Raw genomic sequence first — 26,994 nt, 5'->3', positions numbered from 1 at the left:
TATGTTAAAATCATGACCTGCCCAAATACTGGGTTCTATTTCAAAACTCTCCCTGTTTTCAAAATTTTTAAAATTTCTTTTGAAACGAATGAGCTTGGACACCGGTATATGACGATTATTGCGTTGTCGCCTCATCTCTCTTCAGAATTGATCAGGAAAACATTTTCCTAAAACAAGTAAAACCTATAGAAGACCTTAGGAAACCCTAAGGAAATCAAAAAAATTGCCAAGTTTAAGAATTTGAAATTGTGAAAACCCATAAAGTTTAGTGGCATGGCCGAAAATCCAACTCGAATTTCAAGCTTGTGTAACTCACCGATACCTCATGCCGAAAACCCTAAGATTAAATACCCTATGTGGGTGAGCAAGGAATGCAATGTCTTGGAGGGATAGTTGGTGTGCCATCTGACCACGAAACGTAAAGATGAAATTTAAAATGATTGCATTATTTTTGCCACTCACCTGCTCCTTGAAGGATATGGAGCGCCAAAGAGTGTCCATATTTTTGCCACGCACCTGTCCCTCGAAGGACAGGGAGTGCCAAAGAGGGGCAACTGTAGATACCCCATATTTAAAAACTGGCAAATTCCATGATTTTCCTAACCTTAGATAACAACCCCCTAGAAATTTTGGCTAAGTGAATTCCTAAAAACCTTGATTCCGAACTCTAAGACCACACAAACCCTAGTGAACCTTGGAATACCTAGACCCAGTTACATTGTCCAAAAACCATCCAAAACCCTATCCCAAAACATTGTAGACCCCAAGATCTTTTCCACGATTTATGAATCACTCAAATCGGACCTACAGATCAAAAGTTAGATGACTTAAAAGATAATATAGGAAAATTACAAAATTGCCCCTAGGCCAGGGCCACGCAAGGTGCCATGTGTCACACAAGGTTTCGCAACATGCCATGCCTCGACGGCCCGAATGCCCTTATCCATTTTTTAGAGAGATAAACTATCTCAAAAAAATTTGAGAGAGAAACTTTCTTAAATTTTTAAGTTGGATGTGTTCTCGCTCTACGTGCATGTTTCCAATGATGTTTGTCAAACATGGGAAAAAGCATGCTTAAGTATCATTTTCCTGTAAATTGTTTGCATATGTAAATATTTTTCATGTAAATACTTTCTTGGCAAACTTTCACCAGTACAAAACGACCCCTAATAGCAAACTAGGTTATGGATAAAAGATGATCCAAACATGAGATTTGCATAACTTGGGTACCATTCAAAACCATCCAAATAAGTCCTACTTGAGTAACCAAGATTTTACATAATCAAGGTTTGATATAACAAGTATATGATAAACAAACACTTTATAGATGTTTGCTCTAAATGTATATGAGGCCCTCAACTTTGGGACAAGGATGACAAGAACTATGCAGTGAAAGTAGAATACAAATATTTAAAGAACATGGAGTTAGGAAAAGAATGGAGCAGGAAGAATGTGCTTATTCACAGAGTACAGCAAGGCATTTTGCCAACTATTTAGATGGCATTGGATGCATTTTCCTCATTTGTGGTGGTAGTGGTGGTGGTGGTGGTGGCGGCGGCGGCTCGGACATTATTGGTAGAGAAGCTGCAGCAGCAGCCTTGCTTCTCCTTGTTTATCCCCCACAACAAACAGTACAACCCGCCACCTATCAATATCGATCCAAGCAAACTGCACAATGAAAGATGGAATAAGTGAAGGTAGTACCGTGGATCATTATTAGTACAATGTCTTTGTTTTTTAGTAAACGTTTCACTATACAGATGACAAAAGTACTGTGTTTTTTTTTTTTTAGTGATTATCAGACATGCACCATTACATAACCAGCAACATACTACAAAGAACTAGCCTTTTAAAAAATGCAACAACATTGCTAGTAAATCTATTATTCATAGTTGAAAATATAAATGTTAATGTTAGAATGGGTTTAAAAAAAAAAAAAAAAAGGTGAATTATGCATTTAGTGACGTAGTCTTACATGTAACAGCATTGTAAAGATGGATGTGAAGTGATGGTCCCTCGACAAAAAAACAAAAAACAAGGGTCTAAAATTATTCCTCATAGTACTATCATTTTTTAGTCTTTAATAGTTATTTATCTTTTACATATTCATAAGAGCACGTATATTATGTTCCCTTAGGAGAGAAGTTTACTTCAGTTACTTCTATTCCTTTGGTAAGAAGAACTATTGATATGAGTTTTTTAATCTGAAATTTTGGGAAACACCTAAGAACTAGTAAATGATTATTCTCAAAAAAAAATTTAAGTTTTCTAACGCTTAGAGCTCATTATTTATAAATTGGATAGCCTCTACTCAATATCAAGAAATAACTTTTTTTTCAAGTGCATAGAGCGTATAATTAATAAAAAAAATTATTAAGGTAAATACGTGGGTTGAATAGATTATATTACCAATTGAGATCTTAAAATTAGTTTTAGGTGGGATTTTATTTGAGGGAGTGAACGGACATCTCTACCTCCTAGAATATATTTTGACTATTAATAACCATGTCAGGGATTATATATTACTAAAAACAACGAGACTAAAATTCGTCTCAAAAATAGATTTCGAAGAGAGGATGCATTTTTACATACGAGTCACTAGATCCATTAAAACCGTGTCGTTCAAAAAATTTCACATTTTGTGGTAGTTTGCTAATTAAATAAGGCCGGATGTGGAAATATAACTAATGACGAGGGGTACACTATCTTTATGACGGCAAAGTTCAAATTTATAGTAAAAGATAAGGGTATTGTACTAACAAAGTTCTAAGACACAGGGAATGGGCCAGGTCAGATCCATATCGACTAGAACCCAGGCCCGACCTGACTAGGTTTTTGTTAGTCCGTGGCTCAACCCGAACCATTTCTCATATCTACTGCCAAATAACAAATGTGTTTTTTTATTAGATACTAATTATTTAATAAATACATCCATCATTATCTTTCTAATCTTAATTTTCGTATATTGAGGAGATTGTTAGTCCATTATCGAGATCCAGACCCACACCCATGTTTGGTCGACCCTTTGAGTAAAAGGGTCAACCTGACCCCTTTGGCACCCCTTGTTAGTGCATATTAAAAATGGTTTTCAACCCACCATGATGCCATCTCTTCATGCCAAGTAGTGCATAAGTTTTCTTTGGAAAATTAGAAAGGTGAAGAGAAACATTATAGTTGAAGAGAAAAACTAGGATATGTATCAACCTTCCTAGATACAGCTTCTTTCTAAGCCCTAGCAGATCTACAGCAGCAACTATGAGTTGAATAAGGGGGGTGAATGCTGCTGAAACGACCGGACCCCTTTGCTCCACGCACCATGCCATCCATATGAAACCTAGACCCGAGGCAACCACTCCCTGTAATTTAAAAACCATATTATATTGTTCATGTGTAGATGAGTAGATTAATTTATGTTTTCATGTTGCAGGGAACCTAGAATCATAGAATAAAAGAAGGAAAGCATATTGATAAACTGGCGTTTTTGTCAATTTATTCTTGCAAATTATTTTTTTGATATTTTTATTAGATTCTCCTGTTTTTGAAGAATACACGCTTAAAATTTTAAATTATTTGGATTTGTAAAAAAAAAATTAAAATTAAAATACAAAATGAGGTTGTGACCGTCAGATCGGCTTAGATTCAATCTAAACCGTTGGGCTCATAGGAACACATATATTGATATGACCTAATGGGCTAATCTCAGCATTTTATATATATATATATATATATATATATATATATATATATATATATATATATATATATATATATATATATATATATATCAAGGTAAAGCTTAGGTGAGCCCACTAGCTCACATGAAAAGATAAGCCCAACGGCCCAGATTGAATCTGGGCCGATCTGACGATCACGGATGTCCGGTAGTATTTGAATTTTATTTTTTTTTTTTAAAAATCTAAATCACATGAAATTTTAGGCATGTGTTTTTCTCATAAAGCCGTACCTAATAAAAATATAAAAAATTATAATCCGTGAAAAATAAAGACCAAAATACCCCTAAAATATTTTGAGGGTATTTTGATCAATTTATTTCATGTAAAAATATTTTTGATATTTTTTTAAGATTCATCTATTTTTTATGTACACACGTTCCAAATTTCAAGTGATTTAGATTCGTAAAAAAAAAATTAAAATTCAAATACTACCGGACATCTGTGATCGTCAGATCGACCTAGAATCAATCTGGACTGTTGGGTTCATTTTTTCCAATGAGCCCACTGGCTCACAGCATATATATATATATATATATATATATACAATAAGACCATTTACCTTTGATACAAGGTGGTCACATTTCCTTGTAACCATTTGATGTGAAATTTGATAGCTTAGATGTGTCACAAAGTTCGAAAAAAAAAATTTTACAAGTTTGAGCTTGGTCTATGAAATAATTGTAGCCACCCAATTTCACATCCAATGATCAAGATTAATATGACTACCTTGTATCAAAGATAAATGGTCTCACTTTATATATATATATATATATATATATATATATATATATATATATATATATATATATATAGATAGATAGAGAGAGAGAGAGAGAGAGAGAGAGAGGTGGTAATGCACAATACTAAAAGTTATTTATATTTGGGATTGTATACAATGAGATCATTTATCTTTGGTATAAGGTGGTTACAATTCCTTACAACCATTTGATGTGAAATTTGATAGCTTGGATGTGTTACAAAGTTCGAAAAAAAAAAATTGAAGTTTGAGTTTTGTCAATGAAATAATTGTAATCACCCAATTTTAGATCCAATGATCAAAATTAATGTGACCACCTTGTATCAAAGGTAGATGGTCATATTCCATACTTTCCCTTTATATTTTAGGTTAGAGAGAAATTGCCTTGGTTATGGGACATATATGGGAATAAGAGACCTTGATCATTATCCTTCCAAATAATTAAAGGACGTACGGGGTAGAGATGAGAGACTTAATAAATCCACAAAAGAGAGACAAAATTCGATAGGATGACAAGGTTGGCGTGTTTGAGGTTCATAAGAAGAAGGCTATAGAAAGATTTGAACTTGGAAGGTTCATGGTGGCAGGCAGGCCATAAAAGATGGTCACATGTGGTGGGCCATAAAAGTGGGTCATATGACTACCCAATAACAAGGAGAGCGGCCGGACATTCTACCATTCTTCTTGCAGTACCAAGAATTTCAAATAACTTTTTTTTAGAAATTACAAATATTAAACCAAGAATTTCAAATAAAGGTTTTTAGAAATTACAAATATTAAAAGTTTGAGAATAGATTGTGTTTTGTGAGCCACTATTTTAAAAGATGCGCCACCGTTTAATAATGTCCAAATGAAATGATTGTAAATGAAATGATTGTTTTGGAGATTGCAACCTTATATAAACAACATCACATAAATAAATACATAATGACATGGACTCGACCACAGGTTGGGTCCAAGTCATTTCGACACAGACCTGACTCACGGCATCAGATTTGGACCGAGTCTAGAAAGAAAAGAATAGAAAAAATTATTTTATGCTTTTCATTCTTATATATACCAAACGTGTATAGTGGGTTCAACCCCAACAAGTCATTTCAACCTGGTCGCTTCTTGGACCTGAACCCGAACCCAGTTCAGATCGATCCGCTCGATCGGCATGTTTACCCAACCCAATTGCCACTACTAATTCTTAGTAAATTAGTGTGAGGGATTAGATATGTTTGTATCTAAAAAAAATGCATTTTTTTTTTCCATTTTACTCTAATTCTCATCAAATTAGTGTGAGGGACTGGATATATTCGTATCTAAAAAAAATGAACTTTTTTTCCCATTTTACATTCGGGAACATACGATAAAATTGGTAAATGGCTTTTCCCATCTCATAATGTCCCCCAACATAGTTTAGGCTTCATTTGACATTAGCGGTAACAATGGATTGCATGATGCGTGATAGAGAAAAATGCAGGTCCTATTCCTTTTGAAAAAGAATATAGAATAACATGCAATTGCAACATTTGAGCACGAAGACCGCTCATGTGTTGTTCGTCAAAGTCCATTTTGTAGACATTCATTAGATTAAGGGATTGTCCATGTAGAGACCGTTTCTGATTTGTAGGGATTGTCCATGTAGAGACCGTTTATGATTTGTACATGAAAGTCACAATTATTCCCACGCATTAGATGTTCTCTGCTCCTTTTTGTCCATTCCTTTGTCGAGAGGTCGTTGGATGGCTTAGGTGAGTCCCGAAGTCCGATAATTCTTTTTTGGAACTTTGGTCTATCCAATGACACTCTTACAACCACCGATTTTGAAATTGAAGGGACAAAAATAATTGTGACCACTATGTTATGGACACTAGAAAGGTGTAATTAGTGTATGCAACATCCACCATATGTTGCAATGGTAGCAACTTGAGAATGTTGCGTACAATAATTGTACGTTTTTGGTATCCATAACAATTAGTGTATACAATATCCATCCAAATAGTAAACCCCTGCTTTCAAGAATAGATCAGTTTTATTAATAACAGCTGGGACTCTCTCTTCCCAAAAGCCTTTGTCAAAGTATTACCACACATCCTCAGATCATGCTCCAATGGTACTAGATATTCTTGGAGGCTCTTTTGAGCCATCACCATTTAGATTTGAACTCATGTGGTTGGAAAACAAAACTTTGCACTCGGAAGTGCTTTTGGTATGGCAAAACACAATTGTTCAAGAATGCGGTGGATTCGTTTTGGCATGAAAACTTATGGTGCTAAATCACAGGCTAAAAGATTGGGCTAACATGAATTTTTGGCATATAACAGCAAGAGTAAATCAATTTGAGAGACGTCTCAATGCTCTAAACCAATTAGAACAGTCACAAGGGGACCTTACCCCAGATCAAAAGGCTCCTAGAGACTTGATACGATACGAATTTAATAAAAAATTAAAGGCTCAGGAAATATTATGGTATCAAAGGTCTTGATCAAAATGGATTAAGGATGGGGACAACAACACCAAATACTTTCATGCTATTGTAAATTCTAGAAGAACTAATAACTTGGATGGTATTACTATCCCTTGTATCAGTGAGGGAGACCGAGAGGGTAGGGAGTCTTACATCGTGCAATTCTTTGAGAAAGCCTTTTCTTCTCATGAAAGGCTTCCTTTTTCAACAGAAGACCTTACTTTTCAAACAAGTAGAAACTGGAACTGAATCACACTTGGAGATACCTTTCACGATGAAAGGAATTAGGGAAGCAGTTTTTTCCCTTCCCAGAGATAAAGTCCCATGTCTTGATGGATTTCAAGTTTCTTTCTTTGAAGAATTCTGGGACATAACGACGGAAGACTTAATTGTTTTTCTTTGATGAATTCTACAATAATGCTACTATGAATAAAGCTCTGAACTCCATCTTTATAACCCTTGTACTTGAGAAACATCAGATAGAAACCTTACAAGATATTCGGCCTATCAGTCTTCTGACTTCGGTGTACAAGATATAAGCTAAAGTCCTTGCCAATAAATTGAAAAAAGCCATCACCAAGGTTGTACAAGGCCCCCAATCAGCCTTTATTAAAGGAAGACATATTACATATGGTATTTTGATTGCTCATGAAGTGATCCACTCAAATAGGAGTCAAAGTGGTTCAAGGATTATGTGAAAATTGGATTTTGAAAAGGCTTATGGTCGAGTTGAGTGGAGATATTTAGATGACTTCATGAGACTAATGGGATTTTGACTAAGATGGAGGCGGTGGATTAAGGGATGTCTGGTTTCATCTCACTTCCCAGTCTTAATCAATGACATGGATTGCGGTTATTTCAGGGCCACAAGAGGACATAAACTGGGAGATCCTCTGCCCCCATATCTATCTACTTTGATAGGAGATTCTTTTAGCATTATGATGAGGAATGCTATTGAGGCCAATGTTATTAAAGGATGGAAGATCCGAGGCTATGGGAATCCTATATCCCATCTCCAATATGTTGATGATACCCTCTTGTTATCTGATGTCCCTATTGGTTAGATTCAGAGTATCTAGTTGTTTCGTAAGTGTTATGAGCTGATTTAAGGGGCAAAGATAAATTTATCTAAGTCTAAACTCATTGGGATAAACTGTAGAAATGAGGATTTGAGAAGATGGGCAGCATGGTTAGGATGTGGTCTCAAGTTCCTCCCTTCACCCTACCTGGGGGTTCCACTTATTAATGGGAGATTGCCTATAACTACCAAGGATCCTCTCATCCAGAGAGCAGAACACAAACCGGATGGGTAGAAAAGCAGATATCTTTATCTGGGTGAAGGATTACCCTGATAACCTCTACAATGGCTAACTTGCCAATCTATTTTCTCTCCCTCTTCAGAGTTCCTGCTGCAGTACTTAATAAATTGGAAAAATTGATGAGGTACTTCTTATAGAGTGGCTCCTCAAAGCAGCATAAGTACAACCTGGTTAAATGGGAAAGTGTTTGTCGTCCTAAGGGAGAGGGGGTTTAGGTATTCGGAGGCTAAAACACTTCAATGATACACTCCTAACAAAATAGTGGTGGAGGGTTCGTTCAGAGTCCAGAATGCAATGGCAAGATATAATCCTGGCCAAATTGGAGTTGACCAAGCTGGGCAGTTTACCAAAAGATTACTTATAGACAGGTCAGCTTCCTCTATATGGAAAGGGATCGATTCAGTTAGGGGACTCTTCCTGACATATGCTAGAAAAAAGATTGAGAATGGTCATTCAACAAAGTTCTGGCTAATGAAATGGTTATGGAATATGCCTCTCAAAGCAAGTCAACCAGAACTCTTTAAGCTCGTCGTGTCTAAAAAAGCGACAGTATAAGAAATGGTGGATGGAGAAGGCACAGGTTGCATTTGGAATATTGTTTTGAGAAATAGAAGAATAGATCTCACTACTAAGTAACAATACATGTCTCTCTTATAGATGTTGGACTCTTTTGTTTTGTTCCCTGGAAGGGATGATGGATTCAAATGGGAACTAACAACAAATGGCTCTTTCTCTGTCAAATCCCTCTATAATGAACTCAATAATGACAGTTTTCAACCCCATAAATTGATTGACCAAGATGTAGTCTATTAAGGTTCCTCTTAGAGTCAGAGCTTTCTTGTGGTTGTTGGAGTAGGAAAATGTGTTAACGGACCAGCATAGAAAAAGTGGGAAGATATTGGTGAATGTATGTATTTTATGTAAGCTGGACACAGAGGATGGCAATCATCTCATCCTCCATTGCTCTTTTGTAAGTTCTATTTGGAATTGGGTTGCTGCCCTATCGAATTGGAAATGGGTTATGCCAGAAAGACTACATGGTTTCTTGTCAATGATTTTCCAACCCCCATTCCCTATAAAGGGTTGTGGAGGATCCTGGTAGTTGCTATTTTGTGGTTTGTTTGGAAGGAGATGAATTTACGAAGTTTCGAAGGAGAGGCAAACGATGCCAACTTCATCAAATAACAAGTTGTGAGAGGAACAATTCATTGGGCTCATTCCCTCATGAACCTCACTTGCTATCCCAAAGAGCTATTCATTTCGAGGTTATCTGATCTCTTACTTCTCACACCTAAGAAGTTATCAAATCTACCTGCTACTCTCTGCCCCCTACAGGATGGTTGAAACTTAATTTCGTCAGATCACAGGTTTGGGGGGATTTTGCGCAATCACCCTGGTGAAACTATCTTCTCCTACAGCGGCTCACTGGTATTTTGTGATATTAATGAAGCTGAACTCTGGGCAGCTAGGGAAGGAGTGACAAGATTCAATGATGACCAGTGGCAGATTATTATTGATGGAGACTCTACAAATGTGATAAATTGGTGTGAGCACCCCATTTCCACTCTTTGGCATTGGACTTTTGTTATGGACGAAATCTAGCTGGCTATTCTAGGAAAAGAGGTTCTCTTCTGTTATATTAACCGAGAGAAAAATGGCGCTGCAGATGCCTTAGCTCACCTTCTTTCTTAACCCTCCCCCTCTTCTTCTCCCTTTCTCCCTCCCCTTCCTCTTGTCTCTCCTCTCTTCCCTCTCCCCCTCTTCTTCTCCCTTTCTCCCTCCCCTTCCTCTTCTCCCTCCTCTCTTCCCTCTCCTCTCTCCCTTTTCCCCTTGCCTTTTTTTTTGTTACGTTCTTTGTAAGAACTGTAACTCTAAGCTTTACTTTTTTTTAATGGAAGTTAATGCTAAAAAAAAGAAAAAAATTAAGGTAGAGATGCAAGTGGGCTACGTGCGACTAGCCCTTGGGCTAACTTAAGCCCACTCCGATTGACTAATAGTTAGCTACAAGCAAGAAATTTTGGGCCTTGGTCCCAAATACATAGCATTGATTCTAACAACTCTAGGATTTGAACATCAAGTATAGAATCATGGCAACCAAGGTTTAAAAATACGAACCAGTGACCTAAATAGCTCGAAATCAGTCGGTTTGGCAGATCAACAGTTTGGAGTGGCGATCCGAACAAGTGAACCAGCGAATAAAAATATTTAAAAATTAGGGAATAAAAAGTAAATTGAAAAATTAAAACAATAAAAAGTGGAGACCTCTGTCGTGTAGTAAATGTTTTAACTTTGTCCTTATAAATACGATAAAAGTACGTATTATCCTTTAGTAATAATTACTCATACACCCTTACATAATGACAAAACCGCCACAAAAAGTAACTTTTAAAAAATAAGATCACATACACAACCCATTATGATATTAACCTTGTATTTTCAAGTGCATTTAATTATAGAAAAATTATATGTACCTTCCAAAATTATAGTTTCTCTCTCTCTCTCTCTCTCTCTCTCTCTCTCTCAAGTGCATTTAATTATTGCAAAAATTATAGATAGCCCCCAAAATTATAGTTACCCTCTCTCTCTCTTTCTCTCTCTCTCTCTCTCTCAATTTGTGTTCTGGAATTCTAACTGGTCCGACACAATGGATGCCCGACCAATTTTTTTTTTGTCGTCCAAGACAAAAACGTGTCAGACTACAAAAAAATTTCAATCCTACACCAAATGTACTGGACCACATTATAGGCATTCTCTAGAACACTAGTCTGACACAACGGGTGCCCAATTGCATTATAGGCACTCTGGAAAACTGATCCGGTACAACGGGTGCCGGACCACATTATAAGCACTCTGGAACATTGGTCCAGCACAACGACTGCCAATCCAAATGGCAGGTAGAGAGAGGGTGGGTGGAGAAAGAGAGATGGCAGGTAGAGATAGAGGGCAGTTTGAGAGAAAGAGAGAGGGCGGGTAGAGGGAAAGAGAGAGAGAGAGAGAGAGGGTGGTAGAGAGAGAAAGAGGAGAGAGGGTACGTAGAGAGAGTTGTAAAGGAAAAGTGAGAGAGTGTGGGTAGAGAGAAAGGGTTGTTATAAAGACACCGAAAATCATGAGGGAAGAGTGTGTTGAGAGAGTTGTAGAGAAAAAGTGAGAGAGTGTGGGAAGAGAGAGAAAGAGAGAGAAGAGAGAGGAAAAAAGTATTTTTGTTCCAATGTTATTGATTTTTTTACTGGGGAGTTAATACAAGAAAATACAGTGTTGGGGTCTAGGGTGTGATACAAAAGGCATTCTAGGGTAGGATTGTCTAGAAAGTTGATTTTGGGGGATATCTATAATTTTCCCTTAATTATACACACTGCTTAGTCAAATTCCACAAAATTATCTCAGAAATTTGTTTGACCTCATATGCTATTGTTATTCTCAACATCAAAAGACGAACCTTTCAAAAATAAAAAATTGGTTTTTAAATTCTTGATGACTTTTATCTAAAGTGAAGAACCAATCTTTTCTCTCTTGTAAGGAGACACATTTTCTAAGGTTTTCTCAAATTTGATCTGTTAGCTTGGTCTTTTTTTTAAGATAGTGTCTGTGCGGAATTTGGAGTAAAACAATTCTCTACTAATAATTTTTTTAGGATTTGTTGGACCATGAAAGTATGCTGACCCTACACATTATGTGGGGTTTCTAGCCGACCCTAGATAGTTGAGATAAGGTTTAGATTATGATGATAAAGTTAGGATGTCTAAAAACAATGAAGGAGACTACTTACCGAATAAATAATAGTGATGAGCTCCATGTGGCCTTTCAAAGCCCAATAAGAAGGCTTTCTATCAACTGATAATGTCAGTATAGCTGATAGAATCGCACCAAACAAGGACATGAACGCATTGGTAGTGTATTTAAGCGGGTATCTTGTGTCAATCTTTGCCTCTATGATGTACCTTGCCAACCAGCATATGCAGCCACCGACAAGAGCCATGGAGCCTAGGGTCCTGTTCTCTGACTGCACCATGCTGAGCTGGTAGTTGTGGTATTGTAGCCCCATGTTCCCATGCCACAAGGTAAAGATCCGGCCTCTATAGAGCATGAATAGCGTCGCACCAGCCACGCACACATGCGTGCCCACGGCCTTTGCAATATCCACTTTGCTTTTCAGGTTAATACTTTCTAACCTACAAAAACATAGGACAAGCTCCTAAGTGATTTTGGGGACTGCATAAAGAAATTAGAGGTGTTGTGAACTCTAGATATGATCCAATATTTTTATTCTTCCTGCAACAAAACAAATAAGAAAAGTGTATAATGAGATCATTTATCTTTAGTACAACGTGGTCACAATTAATTTTGACTATTTGATGTGAAATTAGATGGCTGCATTTATTCCATCACCAAACTCAAACTTCAAAAAAAAATTTCTTGAACTTTGTCATACATCTAAGCTATCACATTTCACATCGGATGTTTTGTAAGTAATTGTGACCTTGTATCAAAAGTAAATGGTCACATTGTATACATTCCCGAACAAATAATGTTGTTGACAATGACATGGAATATTTGTTTTTCCATAGAATTCCCACTTTTGTATGTGCATTAATATAAACATGTTAATATTTCATGTATACATCCAAAATTTAGGCTCAATATGATGTATAAAAATAATACTAAAAAATAATCGAAATACTTATACATACTCTAAACTGATCGATTAAGATCTGACAACTGAGATAAGAAACATTGTTATTTGTTCTATTCAAGAGGTGTTATCCCTCTGCCTTTCATTCAGATCAGACTTCACCTCTAGATTCACCTACCTATAAAAATATCTAAAAATAGAGAAAATGCTTATATTTCCCTAAAGTTATGTTTTTATGAAAATCCCACCCACCCCAACACCTGGGGAGGGGGGAAAATTACATTCAATACCCTTTATTCTTTTTTATTATATTTTCCCTAAATGGCCCTACAGTAACTTCAGATCTTGAAGCTCCAAAGTCAAGAGTCAAAATATTGATGGAAAGAATTTAAAAAATGTCAACTTGACAAATGACTATGGACCTTAAAGTTTCAAAACATTTCAACAAAACTTGGTTTTGGACCACGAAGTTCCATAGTCACAAACGGGAGTATAAAATGCCAATTATTCCCTTGAGTAAAACCTAATATAGAAGTAATTTTTGGATTGTAAATTTTGGGGTATGATTTCACCCATTGACATACCTCAGTAGCAAACATTTCCAACTTGAACTCTCCATGTACTAGAAACACATAAACATATAATATCTCAAGATTGAATAAAGACCTTCCAATTTTTGAAGGACAAGATCTAAGTGTCAAAAAACTCAAAATTCAAAAGTTTTATTTTGTAAATAATCATCTAGTGATTCTTAAGTGGCTACTAAAATTTTGATTAAAAAAATCCACCCAAGTTGGTTTTTTTATTTATTGACGGAGTAGATGTATAATATGCTCCTACTAAAGTATAGTGCATGTGCTCGAAAAATATTGTTCAGAACTGCGATCTAAAGTTATTATCAACTTGTACCTTGAATGTCTAAAGAGAGGGTTCTTTGAAAAAAATTAAGTGAGGAAAAAAAAAAGCGGGCATGAGGGTAAATTAATTAAAAAATAATTGGACAAAAATAAGATAACTAAAAGTGTGCGGTGGTACAGAGTGAGGCTCTAAACAATCAAATTAAAGCTCACCTTCAATTAGTGTCTAGAAATATGGTTTCAATATTGGAAAGAGCCTTAAATTATATTTTCATGTTTAGTTATGTTGGGTTTGGTGATAGCTAAATCATCATACCCATATATTTTTCTAAAGATTAGGGTATTATGGGAAATAAAAATTGGAGTTTCTTGGGAAGCAAGAAAGTGATATCTTTATAAGAGAGTGAAGGAGGACATAATATCTATCCCTTGAGGGTCACTCCTTTGGGGGTTATGGGAATGGATCTCTAATATGGAGATGGGTCTCCAAGAGAGAGAGACATGACCTCTGAGAGATGGGTGGTATTCGCATAAGATTTGAGTTGGTTAACTTCCACTTCTAGAGAGAGAAAATCTCTATATTGCTCTCGAGGTTAAAGGATGTTGATCGACGGTGTTACTCGGTTGGGAGAGCGAGTTTAGAAGGGAAGATCGGTGATGGTCTTTTATCAATATTTAGAGATAGTTATTATCTCTTGTAACCTAAAACTGTAATATTCATTGTAATAGTAGATTTCTCGTTGCCGAGGCTGTGGATGTAGCCTTACGGGGTGAACCATGTAAATCGTGTGTCGTTGTGGTGTGCTTTTTATATTTGCTTTATTGTTCACACTTGATTTATAGTTGTATTCATCTATTTTGCATTTAGTCAATCATGTACACGATCTTGGGTGGATTTCCGGTGTCGGGATTCCCAGTTCTGCAAGCTAAGGGGTTCCCGTGAGATCCCTACAATTGGTATTAGCAGACAAGGTGTGTATGGAGCTAAGGATTTTATTAAGAAAAAGATGAATGACGAAGGTTTATGGATACATGGTTTGAGGCGGAGAAATATGAAAGTAAAGTGTTTGTGAAAATTTCACAATGGAGGCACGTGAAAAGAAATCAAGAAATATCCATGGTTTGAAGTGGACAAATATGAAGGCAAAGTGTTTGAGAAAATTTCATAATGGAGGCAAATATGAAGAAATCAAGAAATATATTCAATGAAGGTTGTTAAGATAATTACGCTGATTTTGCTATTAAGGTGGAGATTGTTGGGTTTGGTGATAACTAAATCACCATACCCATATTTTCTTCTAAAAATTAGGGTGTTATAGGAAATAGAAATTTGAGTCTCTTGAGAAGAAAGAGAGTGAATAAAGGAGGACATAATACCCATCTTTTGAGGGTCACCGCTTTAGGGGTTATGGGAATGAATCTTCAATATGGAGATGGGTCTCCAAGAGAGAGAGGCATAACCTCTGAGACAGGGACGATATTCCCATGAGTTTTCGGTTGGTTAACTTCTACTTCTAGAGAGAGAAAATATCTATATTGCTCTCAAGGTTAGAGGATGTTGATTGACGGTGTTGGTCGATCGAGAGAGCGAGTTTAGAAGGGAAGATCAGTTATGGTCTTTACCGATGTTTAGAGATAGGTATTATCTTTTGTAACGTAAAACTGTAATTTTCATTGTGATAGTGGATTTCTAATTGCCGAGAGTGTGGATGTAGCCTTACGGGGTGAACCACGTAAATCTTGTGTTGTTATGGTGTGCTTTTTATGTTTTCTTTATTTCTTGTACTCAATTTATAGCTGTCTTCATCTACAGCGCATTTAGTCAATCATGTATATGATCTATGGTGGGATCCTGGTGTGTGGGATTCCCGGTTCCTCAAACTAAGGGGTTCCCATGAGATCCCTACAATTGGTATCAGCGCACAAGGTGTGTACAGAGCTTAGGTTTATATTAAGAAAAAGATGAATGACAAAGTTTTATGAATACATGGTTTCAGGTGGAGAAATATGAAAGCAAAGTGTTTGTGAAAATTTCACAATGGAGGCAAGTGATAAGAAATCAAGAAATATTCATGGTTTGAGGTGGATAAATATAAAGGCAAAGTGTTTGTGAAAATTCAACTATGGAGGCAAGTATGAAGAAATCAAGAAATCTATTCAATGAAGGTTGTCAAGACAATAATGATGATTTTGCTATCAAGATGGAGATTGTTGGGTTTGGTCATAGCTAAATCACCATACCTATATTTTCTTCTAAAAATTAGGGTACTATGGGAAATAAAAATTTGAGTCTCTTGAGAAGCAAGAAAGTGATATCTTTATAAGAGAGTCAAGGAGGGCATAATACCCATCCTTTGAGGTTCACCCTTTTGGGGGTTATGGGAATGGATCTCCAATATGGAGATGGGTCTCCAAGAGAGAGAGACATGACTTCTGAGAGATGGGTGGTATTCCCATAAGTTTTGGGTTGGTTAACTTCCACTTCTAGATAGAGAAAATCTGTATATTGCTCTCGAGGTTAGAGGATATTGATCGACGGTGTTGCTCGGTCGGGAGAGCGTTTAGAAGGGAAGATCAGTGATGGTCTTTTACCGATGTTTAGAGATAGATATTATTTTTTGTAACCCAAAACTATAATCTACATTGTGATAGTGGATTTCTAGTTGATGCGGCCGTGGATATAGCCTTACAGGGTGAACCACGTAAATCGTGTTTTGTTGTGATGTGCTTTTTATATTTGCTTTATTGCTCACACTAGATTTATAGTTGTATTCATCTACTTCACATCAATCATGTACACGAGCTTGGGTGGGATCCCGGTGTTTGGGATTCCCTGTTCCGCAAGCTAATGGGTTCCCGTGAGATCCTTACTATTGGTATCAGCGCACAAGGTGTGTACAGAGCTAAGGTTTATATTAAGAAAAAGATGAATGACGAAGTTTTATGGATACATGGTTTGAGGTGGAGAAATATGAAAGCAAATTGTTTGTGAAAATTTCATAATGGAGGCAAGTGAGAAGAAATCAAGAAATATCCATAGTTTGAGGTGGATAAATATGAAGGGAAAATGTTTGTGAAAAGTCCATAATAGAGGCAAGTATGAAGAAATCAAGAAATCTATTCAATGAAAGTTGTCAAGACAATTATGATGATTTTGTTATCAAGGGGGAGATTGTTGGGTTTGGTAAAAGTTAAATCACCATACCCATATTTTCTTCTAAAAATTAGGGTATTATGGGAAATAGAAATTTGAGTCTCTTGGAAAACAAGAATGTAATATATTTATAAGAGAGTGAAAGATGACATAATACCCATCCTTTGAGGATCACCCCTTTGGGAGTTATGAGAATGGATCTTCAATATGGAGATGGGTCTCCAAGAGAGAGACATGACCTCTGAGAGAGGAGCGGTATTCCCATGAGTTTTGGGTTGGTTAACTTCCACTTTTAGAGATAGAAAATCTCTATGTTGCTCTTGAGGTTAGAGGATGTTGATCGAGCTAAGGGGTTCCCGAGAGATCCCTACAAATTATAAAATTTGAAGCTTCAAAAATAGTGTAGATCAAGTAAATTTATGAAAGCTTGAAAATCTTGAAAATTGACGGTCAAAAAAATACATTACAAGATGCTCTATTTCCAAAACTTGAAATCCATTTTTTCTTATGTCCATGCATCTTGATATCGAGATGATCAATTTGATCATATTTGGGCATCAAAACAACTTTTTATCGTGGAAGTTTTGAGGTAGGCTCTAATTTGATTGTTTAGAGTCTAGGCTCTATATAAACTTTTTCCTAACTAAAATTCCCGAAATGTTTTAGTTATTTTAGTTATGTAATTTCTGTAAAAAAATAAATTTATATTTTATTCCATGCTCTTTGATGATTCTCGCACAACCCAAAATTTTCGTCTTGACCTCATTTTCTAAAAATTAATAAAACAATCCATAGTGTAGGCTCCCAATCATTTGATATTTATCAAAGGTCGGACTATTAGGAAAAGGAAAAAGTTTATCTAAGGATGCAATTTTATAATGTAGAACTACGGATGCACCTAAAAAATCTATCGGAAAACGTAGTTTTAATGTTGAAAAACCTTTTCATTGATCATCTTGATATCGAAATGTATGACCATGAAAAAGAAAAGGATTTGAAGTCTCAGAAATAGTACATTTTACAGCATATTATCTACATCGTCCATTTTTAAGATTTTCATATGTTTATAGATCTACTTGATTTTAACCATTTTTTAAATTTAAAATTTTATAATTAGATATAAAAATAGATTTTGAGATAATCCTAAGAACATTTTACATCAAAATTATATACCATGATAAAATTTGAAGGTGCACCTTGCCTCTACAACTACAGATGCATCCGTATGCCAACCGCACCCTTAGGAAAAAGTAATCACATCTCTTTTATATGTGGATGGTGCTACGCGTATAAATTTCCTATAAAAAATTTTGGAACATTCTAAAACTCGTAAGCAGCTACATTATAAATATTAAGGGATTGTATACTATGAGACCATTTATTTTTGTTATAAGGAGGTCATAATTTCTACTAGCCATTGCTTGTGAAATTGGATGGCTTGGGGTGTCACAAAGTTCGAAATATAGGGGTGTCACAAAGTTCGAAATATTTTTTTTTAACTTTGAGTCCGATCAATGACAAGCTTACAACCACCCAAATTTAAAATTAGACAGACAATAGTGATTCTAACCTCCTTGTATTAAAACTAAATGGTTTCTTTATGTACCTTTTCAAATATTAATACAATTTGTTATGAGAAATCTTTACATATAGTGGGCCTACATGTAGATAATATGTCATCCCACCCTACTTCCTATCATCCAATTTCAATGCATAGCTTTTATTGCTTCTATCACAATTGTTTGATTTTTAATTATTTCTACAAACATTTTTGAAAAATTTGTGGTGACATAACTAGGAAAAAAAGAAAAAACATATTTCTGATAAAAATAAATGACCCAAAAACACAAGTTTCAAGGTTATTATGATAATTTTCTCTCATCAGAAATATTTTGACTATTATTTTTATCGATGTATGCACACACAAAGTTTATAACAAAATGATTTATAAAATAATAAAGTAAAAAATTAAATTCCTGATCCGTTTGATAATTGTGAATGAAGCCATCTCAGTCATCAGCCGCTAATCAGATCATATGATTGAGAGCAAAGGTCATGTAAAGTTTACATGAGGGTGGCATCACATGAAAAGTTGTCCCATTTATTATTGACGAAACATTTTGTGATGTTTACAAGTAAGTATTGTCTTAACTACTCAAGGAAAGGTTTCTATACTTTCCTTACGGCATAGAAGATATATGCTTCCCACCGCCATCCAGCCGTCAAATTTAGATCAAGGGAGTCATTGACCTTTTGATTTAAATATGATACATCGGAGTATTTTATTTTTATTTTCTATATAAATTATATAAATATGAAATTTGGTATGTTTCATCATCTTAATGGAGCACACCTAAAAAAAATATTAAAAATATGTTTTCGATAAAATATAATGATCAAAATATCTCTTGAATCTTTCACAGGTATTTTGGTCATTTTATTTTATTGCGAATATTTTTTTTTATAGTTTTTATAGGTGCGAATTTAAGAAAGGGGTGGACACCCAAACTTTGTTCTCAAAATAATTTGTATAAAAAATTAATGTAAAGATGTGACATGGTGATTGGGGCCACCTCAGTGGTCATGGACGGTTGTACAGGGAGAAACATATAAATTTTATACACTAGGAGAAGAATGGAGAGTTTGTTGGCTAGTCGGATACGAGATCGACCGACCATCCATATTTATTCACTATAATATTTTATCCCTTGCAAAGCAGCCTGTACCTTTTTTTTCCATGCAGGAACAAATTCTCAACTCCGTATGGTTTTGGGTGGAGGATGTTTGGTACAAGTAGCTATGCTGTATGGCCCGTCCATTAGTATCTGGGCAAATATTATTGAATGCGATGAAACCCTATCAAAATCACTTAATCGGTGAAATGAACTTTAACATTCGATTCTGATTTTAATTAGGTATCTCCAAAAACAAAATTAAACGTTTCTCAAATTGCTATTGCTTCAAATTGGCATTGTTTTGTATTGGAAATTGAGAAAACATTACGGGCATCTCAATAATTTGACCCCCTAAGAGGCCCCAATCAAATGGCAAAGATACCCAAGTTGCTTCTCATTACAAATAAAGAATATACTTTCAGGATTAGTAATGAGGAACAACTATAGGTACTTTTTTTGTTGGGAACCAAAATATCTTATATGTATTAAATAGCAAAAATAACCCTGATTATTTCTCATTAATCCTCAATTGTGTGGTCCTTATTGGTAATGAGGAATAACTAGGGATATTTTCATCGTTCTTTTGAGGCTTTATGGGGTCAAATTACTAAAATACCTCTTATTATTCCTCTCTGAATTCAGAACAAGGGCAATTTGGAAAACTTTTAATTTTAATGAGGAGATACCTAATTGAAATGAGAAAGAAAAAGTAGCCCATCGAAATTTAGGAAAAAGCTAACAATAACTGGGTAGCTATAATGAATAGTAATATAGATGGAATCTCAGCCGTCAGATCTTCATCATGTGGTTCGGAATGCATATCACTATATGAATTTTAATAGTTTTTGTAGAAATCGGATAATAATGAAGTTTTAGACGTGTGTACTAAAAAATAGGTTACACAATTAAAAAATATATAAAACAATATTTTCAAAAATAATAAATGACCAAAATAACCTTGAAAAATGATAGGGGTAATTTGGTCATTTTAAATTATTGAAAATAATATTTTTATATTTTTATAAGGTGTATATATACATCCAAAATTTAATATTAATCAGATTTATAGAAAAAAATTAATATTAAAATAATGATATGTATTTTGAGTCACTCAATGAAGATCTAATGATTGGGATTCCACCTATATTACTAGTCATTATATACTCCAAACTTTAATAGTGATAATTTGATCCTCACCTTAAATGGTATATTCCCTTATTATTAAATTGCCCTCCTTCTCTCTTCTAGAGAATAACCAGCATCTAGCCAGCAAGGCAAAAAATCACATAGGAAGATGATTTAACTAGTTGAAAGTAACTATTTATCTTAATATATTTATCGACTTTAAATGATTCTTTATATAATTCTTAAGAGTAAACTTCTACAAATTTAAATCATATAAATTTTGGGGCAACCACTTTTCTCATCAATATGTACATAATAAAAATATTCAAAAAATAATTCATAAAAATTAAATAGAACCAAATACCCCCAAAACTTTTAGGAGTATATTGATCTATTTTATTTTTGTGAATTATTTTTTTGATTTTTTTTTTTAGATTCACCTATTTTTTAATAACATACAACTCAGAAAAAAAAATACAAAAAACTTCCAATAAAATATGAAATGTATATTAAAAGCATGATTAAACAAATCACATCTAAATGAAGTTAAAAAATTAATGAAAAAAATGGATTTTAATATCCATTTGTGCCCACCGATATTTTTGAAAATTTTCAAACTAGATGAAAAATGTAAAAATAAGCATTAAGGGTCAAAACAATTTCCAATCTTTGCCAAAATGATAAAAAAAAATTTAAGAAATTAAAAAAATGCATTATAAACAAAATCCCTTTTTTTTTTTTTTTTTATATTTTTAAAATACCTTGCCAATTCACCAAACCCGATAGAAGCTAGAACCGGCCACTTAACTGGGCGATTCCGTTTTGAATTGCCCAATTTTTCCTACAAAGATCATGACCATTAGATTAATCCAGATTCAATAGGGCCCTAAGTATAGCAGTCAGCTAGTGGGTTGACCTCATATTCTCTCTCTCTCTCTCTCTCTCTCTCTCTCTCTCTCTCTCTCTCTCTCTCTCTCTCTCTCGATCGATATATATATATATATATATACACACACACACACACACAAAGAAATAATCATGAGGGAATTTCTACAGTATTTCTCCCATAACTTATCACCATTCAAAATCCATCAAATAGTCATAATTTTTTGATAGTGTAAATTTTATTATTTTTTATAAGTCAACTTAATCTAAAATTATGTGGGTGTGTGCGCCTTAGCGAGGCACACCTAAATCAAATATAAAAATAATCAAAATAATAAAAATAGCTAAATTAACCCAGTTGAGTATTTTGACATTTTATTTTTTAAAAAATATTTTAAAAAGATATTTGTACATGCTCCAAGTTGTAGATGAATTTGATTTGTAGAAGCATTAATTAAAATTCGAATGCTATCAGACAACCGTGAACATATAATGGATTTTATGTGGTTAGGAGCCATGAGATAAATACGGTAGAAATTCGCTTAAGAGTGTTTATAAGTGTTTTTCATTCATATCTCTTTCTCTATCTATCTGTCTTGGACAAATTATCCATCTCTTTCTGGAGCTCAAGTGGTACTACAACCAAAACCCTAGCCCCAGTTTTGAGAAAGAGAGATGTTTGATATGGTGATATCAAAAATCGCGCCCATAAGAAAATCCCATGTTATATTGGATGTATATTAATATTGATATCAATAAGTTTTTCAATTTAGTTCTCCCATTCAAGTTCAACTAGATTAAGATTATTGGTTACATCTGAAGTTTGAGTTATATTTGGCATGTATAGAATTCTTATCTATTATAGGATTTTTTACATTATACATAAGGAATGAGAAAAATGGCTTTCTCAAGATAGAGAGAGGCAATGGCCCCTTGTCCATAAGAGACAAGGCCTCCACATGGAGAGAAATGAGCTGCCTGTAGAGAAAAATATTGTGATAGTACCTCCTATAGAGTGAGAGGTCGGTTTCTTATTAAGAAGCAGTTCTCATGGAGATTTACATGTTTTCCATTTTCAGAGAAAGTCTATGCTCTGAATATTCTCTTCACGGACAATAGTTTAGCTACGGAATAAAGATGGTACATCGTTGGGTGATGTTAGTAGGGAGAGTTAGTTTAAAACGATTGTTCGACTAGGTTTTGTCGAAGGTCAGAGAGGTAACTTTAGAGAGAAAACTTTGTATCTCAAAAATCTACGATGCAAGTATTATTAGCATAGTGGATTTTACTTTATAATGCACACGGATGGAGCCCCTTGGGGTCAACTACATAAATCTTTATGCTCTTATTGTATGTATGTTTTATGCTTTTTTTCTTTTACATTATAATTTTGTACTCACTGATTTTGTTTCTAGCTTATGAGTTACACAATTTTAGTAGTGTTACCGTGTGTATATATATATATATATATATCCGTATTTGTACGGATACATATCCGTATGGGTATATATCTCTTCATAATTATAAGTGTCGAGTTAGTAATTATCAGTAACGATTGAATACAGAGAGTTCCCGCAATATTCAGAGTTTCTCACATGGTATCAGAGCAATGGACTTATCAGTGACCTCAGATCTGAGGTCCGAAAATTTCAAGACCGCCTGCCCTGTTGTTGTATCATATTTGTTCCGAAAATTTCATCTGCGTCTTCCTCTCTCTCTTTCAAAGCTTGAAGTCTCTTTCTCTCTCTGCTAACAAATCTAGTTCTCTCTCTACATTTCTTCCTAGTATTTTAAGGTGTAAATATTACTTCCTCTCTCTCTCTAGAAGTTGGGTCCGACAATCTCTCCAAAATCCTGTATTTTTTGGTACACAACTAAATAATGGCTTTTGCAAAACCCCAAACCTTAGATGCAAGAGGAAGGACAAAGACTCTGGTTTTGTGCCTTTGAGAGTTGTATGTGAGAAGGTGCTCCGCATCGATCTAGGTACTACAAACTCAGCAGTGGCAGCAATAAAGGGTGGAAAGCCAACAATTGTTACAAATGCTGAGGGCTAGAGGACCACACCTTCTGTTGTGGCATACGCAAAGAATGGAGATCGTCTAGTTGGTCAAATTGCAAAGCGCCAGGTAATGGTGAACCCGATATGAATCGAACACGCAACCTCATATCTCTCTTATCTCTCAAATCTCTTCCTCTTATCTCTTGGTCTCTCTCCACTCTCAAATCTCTCGATCTCTCTCATCGTTGCCTCTTATCTTTTCCAAACGGCTATCTCTCTAAACTGCCGCAAGCTTTCTCTCTCTAAACTGTGCATCATACTTTATTTGATGATGCTTTCTCTCACACACACATCTCTTTTCAAGGTTTAAAGTTTGAACTATACGTCAAACTTTCTTTGACGCAACTCTCTCTCTCATCCCACGCCTCTTTCAAAGTCCCATTTCTCCATTGGATACCCATTAAAGTAATATCTCCCCGTTCTCTCTCAAAACAAAACAAAAACTCATCTCTCTCTCTACACATTGGATGCCCCACTTCTCTCTCTCTAATTGATCTCTTTCTTCTTTCTCTCTCTAACTGATCTCTTTCTCTCTGATCTATTTATCTTTCCCAACTTACAGCAACACAGTAATTCTCTTTTCATATGGCGCAAAGCCCATGACTTCCTTTTACTAATTTTCCCTTTTTCTGTCTGAGGGGCAAAGAGCATTCTCTTTTGTTGGTGACAGCCTTTGTTTAGTCCTATTAAAAAGCCAGTGTTTGGCGGTGGTGGAGCCCTCACTATTATGGTTTAAACATTGAGCAACTTCTTTGGAGCCATCTCTTTCTTTAGCTCTTTCAAATTTTGAGAGAGAAACTGGTAACTATGAGTCTCTCCTCACGTTTGAATCTTCTTTGTTTTGTAAACCTTTGCTACTGCCCTCCCCTTTTATGACATACCCTAGTTGATTCGGATCTAAAACCCTTCCCTAAATCCACCTCTAAAAATTGCCTCTGAATCCGGCCAATCTGCACCATCTGCAAAACAGCCATCAAGTATTGTTTTCGACTATCTAATTTCTCTCTAACGAATTATGTTTTTGACTTTCTGATTTCTCTCTACCGAGTCGTGTTTTCGACTCTCTGATTTCTCTCTATTGAGTCGTGTTTTCGACTATCTGATTTCTCTCTATCGAATCGTGTTTTTGACTCTCTAATTTCTCTTTTCCAAGTCGTGTTTTGACTCTCTAATCTGTCTCTCTGTCGAGTTTTGTTTCGACTCTCTGATGTATTTTAAATTTTACTGTTCTCAACTCCAAATAAAATGTCTAACTGTTGATCCACTGCTAATTTCTGTTGACTCTTCCATGGGCTTCCTGTTTGATGATCGCATTTATCGATCCCGGATGTTCCGAAGGCCTGTTTGTCTGATGTTGATCGAGTTTTTTTGTTACTCAATCCCGGTTGTGAGGCTGCTCTTGAGGCGGTTTGTTCTTGAGATCTGCCGCTATCTTTGCTTGTTGTTCAAGCAATCTGAGCATGGAGACCACTACTTCTATCGATCAAGCTTTGCACCTAAAGACTTGAAGATCAAACTCAGTTCTTTTTTTGCCACTTATAATTCAAACTCGAGCTGCTTTGTATCAAAGCATCTTGAGTTTGAGGGGCAGTATTACCGTACGTGTGTGTGTGTGTATATATATATATATATATATATATATATATATATATATATATATATATTGTACAGATACATATCTGTATGGGTGTATGGGTATAGATCTCTTGATAAGTATAAGTGTCTAGTTAGTAATTATCAATAACGATTGAATACAGAGAATTCTAGTAGTATTCAGAGTTTCTCACAAGTAGGATCGAAGTTTTGAGATTCATGTTTTTGCATCTAAGAGGTTTTATAATTCCTAAATGAGATTAGAGTGATCCTTGTGTGTGTGTACGTGTTTGTAAGTGTGAAAGATAGAGAGAGATGTAGCCAAAGATCTCTCTCCCTTCGGGCATGTGGCCAAAGCCTTCTCTCTCTTGAGCATGTGGCTAACACCCTCTCGTCCTTTTCTGAACTTTTTCTGCATTTTCGTAATGGTGGGCGTTGGTTCCGGTCTTTCCTCAGTTGCATAGAATCTTATCCTTTATGAATCAAGTCTAGCAAAAGAGAATTTATCATTTACAGTATTAAAATGAAGGCGTTTTAGCTGACTTACCTAAACAGTAATGACAGCAAGAAAGTAACTACAGGCACCAAATCAATGAAGGCACAAGCGTAGGTTGCCGATGTGTGTTGAAGCCCAACGAAGAAGAGAATTTGATTAAATGCAGACCTGAACCACACAACACGTTTTCTAAGTCCGCATCCACAATGCCATAAATAAAAGTAGCAGTAATCAAATTGAATCCCTATCAGTTCTTCAAGAGAGAACTCTCTATTATTTGGTAGAGTTATTATTTGTATGGGTTTTTCGTGTTTCTTCAGTGTTTCATAGCAGTTACTACTTACCCAATTATGCCACTCACGAAAAGGAGACGAAAGATGCTAAGAGTGATCTTGTTTCTGGACCTCTTTTTCCTGTGATCATTGTTCAGTTTCCATCACCGTACCACAAAAATGGTATGAGAAAATGAAAATTAAGCAGTCGTCACCTTTCAATAGGATAAGCTATGGGGCCTATGAAGATGGCGCCGATAGATTGCCGGTATGTAACTAAAATGAAAGGGCTCATTCCCTTGTCGAGCACATCTTTTACGAGTAAATCCAGGCCCGCAAACACAATTTGCACAGCCACCATAACCAAAATTGGCTTCCATATTCCATTTTCCTTCGCCTCAGAAATCATTCTCAGTGAACTCATACCTCAACTCTGGTTTTGATGGGGCTGAGCTTTTATCAAGGGGGCTAATGTGAAGTTATATTCTAGGAGAAATGGAGGCAAGAAACATTGAATTCTCTATGTTACACCCTTGTTTTAGTCTTCCAAGTTTGCTACTTCTATGCTTTTCTTTGGGGGCTGAGTACCTGGTCACCTACAAATGAAGAGAGTGAGAGTATCTTAACTCACATCAACACATGTTTTATTCCCATGATCTTAATAGCATAGGTTCGCTTTCATTCACCACTATGTAATTAGTGGGATACTTTGCTTTCATTTCAAAAAAGGCTGCCGTCTTTCGTCATAAGGAACTATCCAGCTTAGTCATAATGTTGGTTGCTGGGAGCACATCTATTACACGAGTCAATGGTGCATTCATTTGCACAACACAACATAGATTTTTCCATGGGTTGTGAAGAACCGAACCTTGGTTTTCAAGAGCTGAGTTAGTGTTTGTTACAAAACTTCATACGTTTCTCTAGAAAGATAATCTCATAGTGCCCAGCTCTCGAGTGCTTATATGCTTTACTTGTGGCTA

The 26,994-nt window shown here is 35.5% G+C and overlaps 1 protein-coding gene across 1 annotated transcript; it reads right to left on the bottom strand.

The window, feature by feature from the left end:
* Positions 1–1,812: 1,812 nt before the first annotated feature.
* LOC18436395 (WAT1-related protein At3g30340) lies at positions 1,813–26,488 on the bottom strand. Its single transcript, XM_088847784.1, has 6 exons — positions 26,230–26,488; positions 26,085–26,155; positions 25,794–25,986; positions 12,032–12,434; positions 3,205–3,356; positions 1,813–1,879 (listed from the first exon to the last, which is right to left on the bottom strand). Exons 1-6 carry the CDS (start codon positions 26,436–26,438, stop codon positions 1,813–1,815), a joined length of 1,095 nt encoding a protein of 364 aa, XP_088703910.1. The 5' UTR covers positions 26,439–26,488.
* Positions 26,489–26,994: the final 506 nt, after the last annotated feature.

The sequence above is a fragment of the Amborella trichopoda genome, chromosome 9 (assembly GCF_054954075.1).
Source record: "Amborella trichopoda isolate Santa Cruz 75 chromosome 9, AtrichopodaSantaCruz75HAP2 v2.0, whole genome shotgun sequence".
Lineage (NCBI taxonomy): Eukaryota > Viridiplantae > Streptophyta > Magnoliopsida > Amborellales > Amborellaceae > Amborella > Amborella trichopoda.
This window is presented reverse-complemented; position numbering and strand designations above follow the sequence as displayed.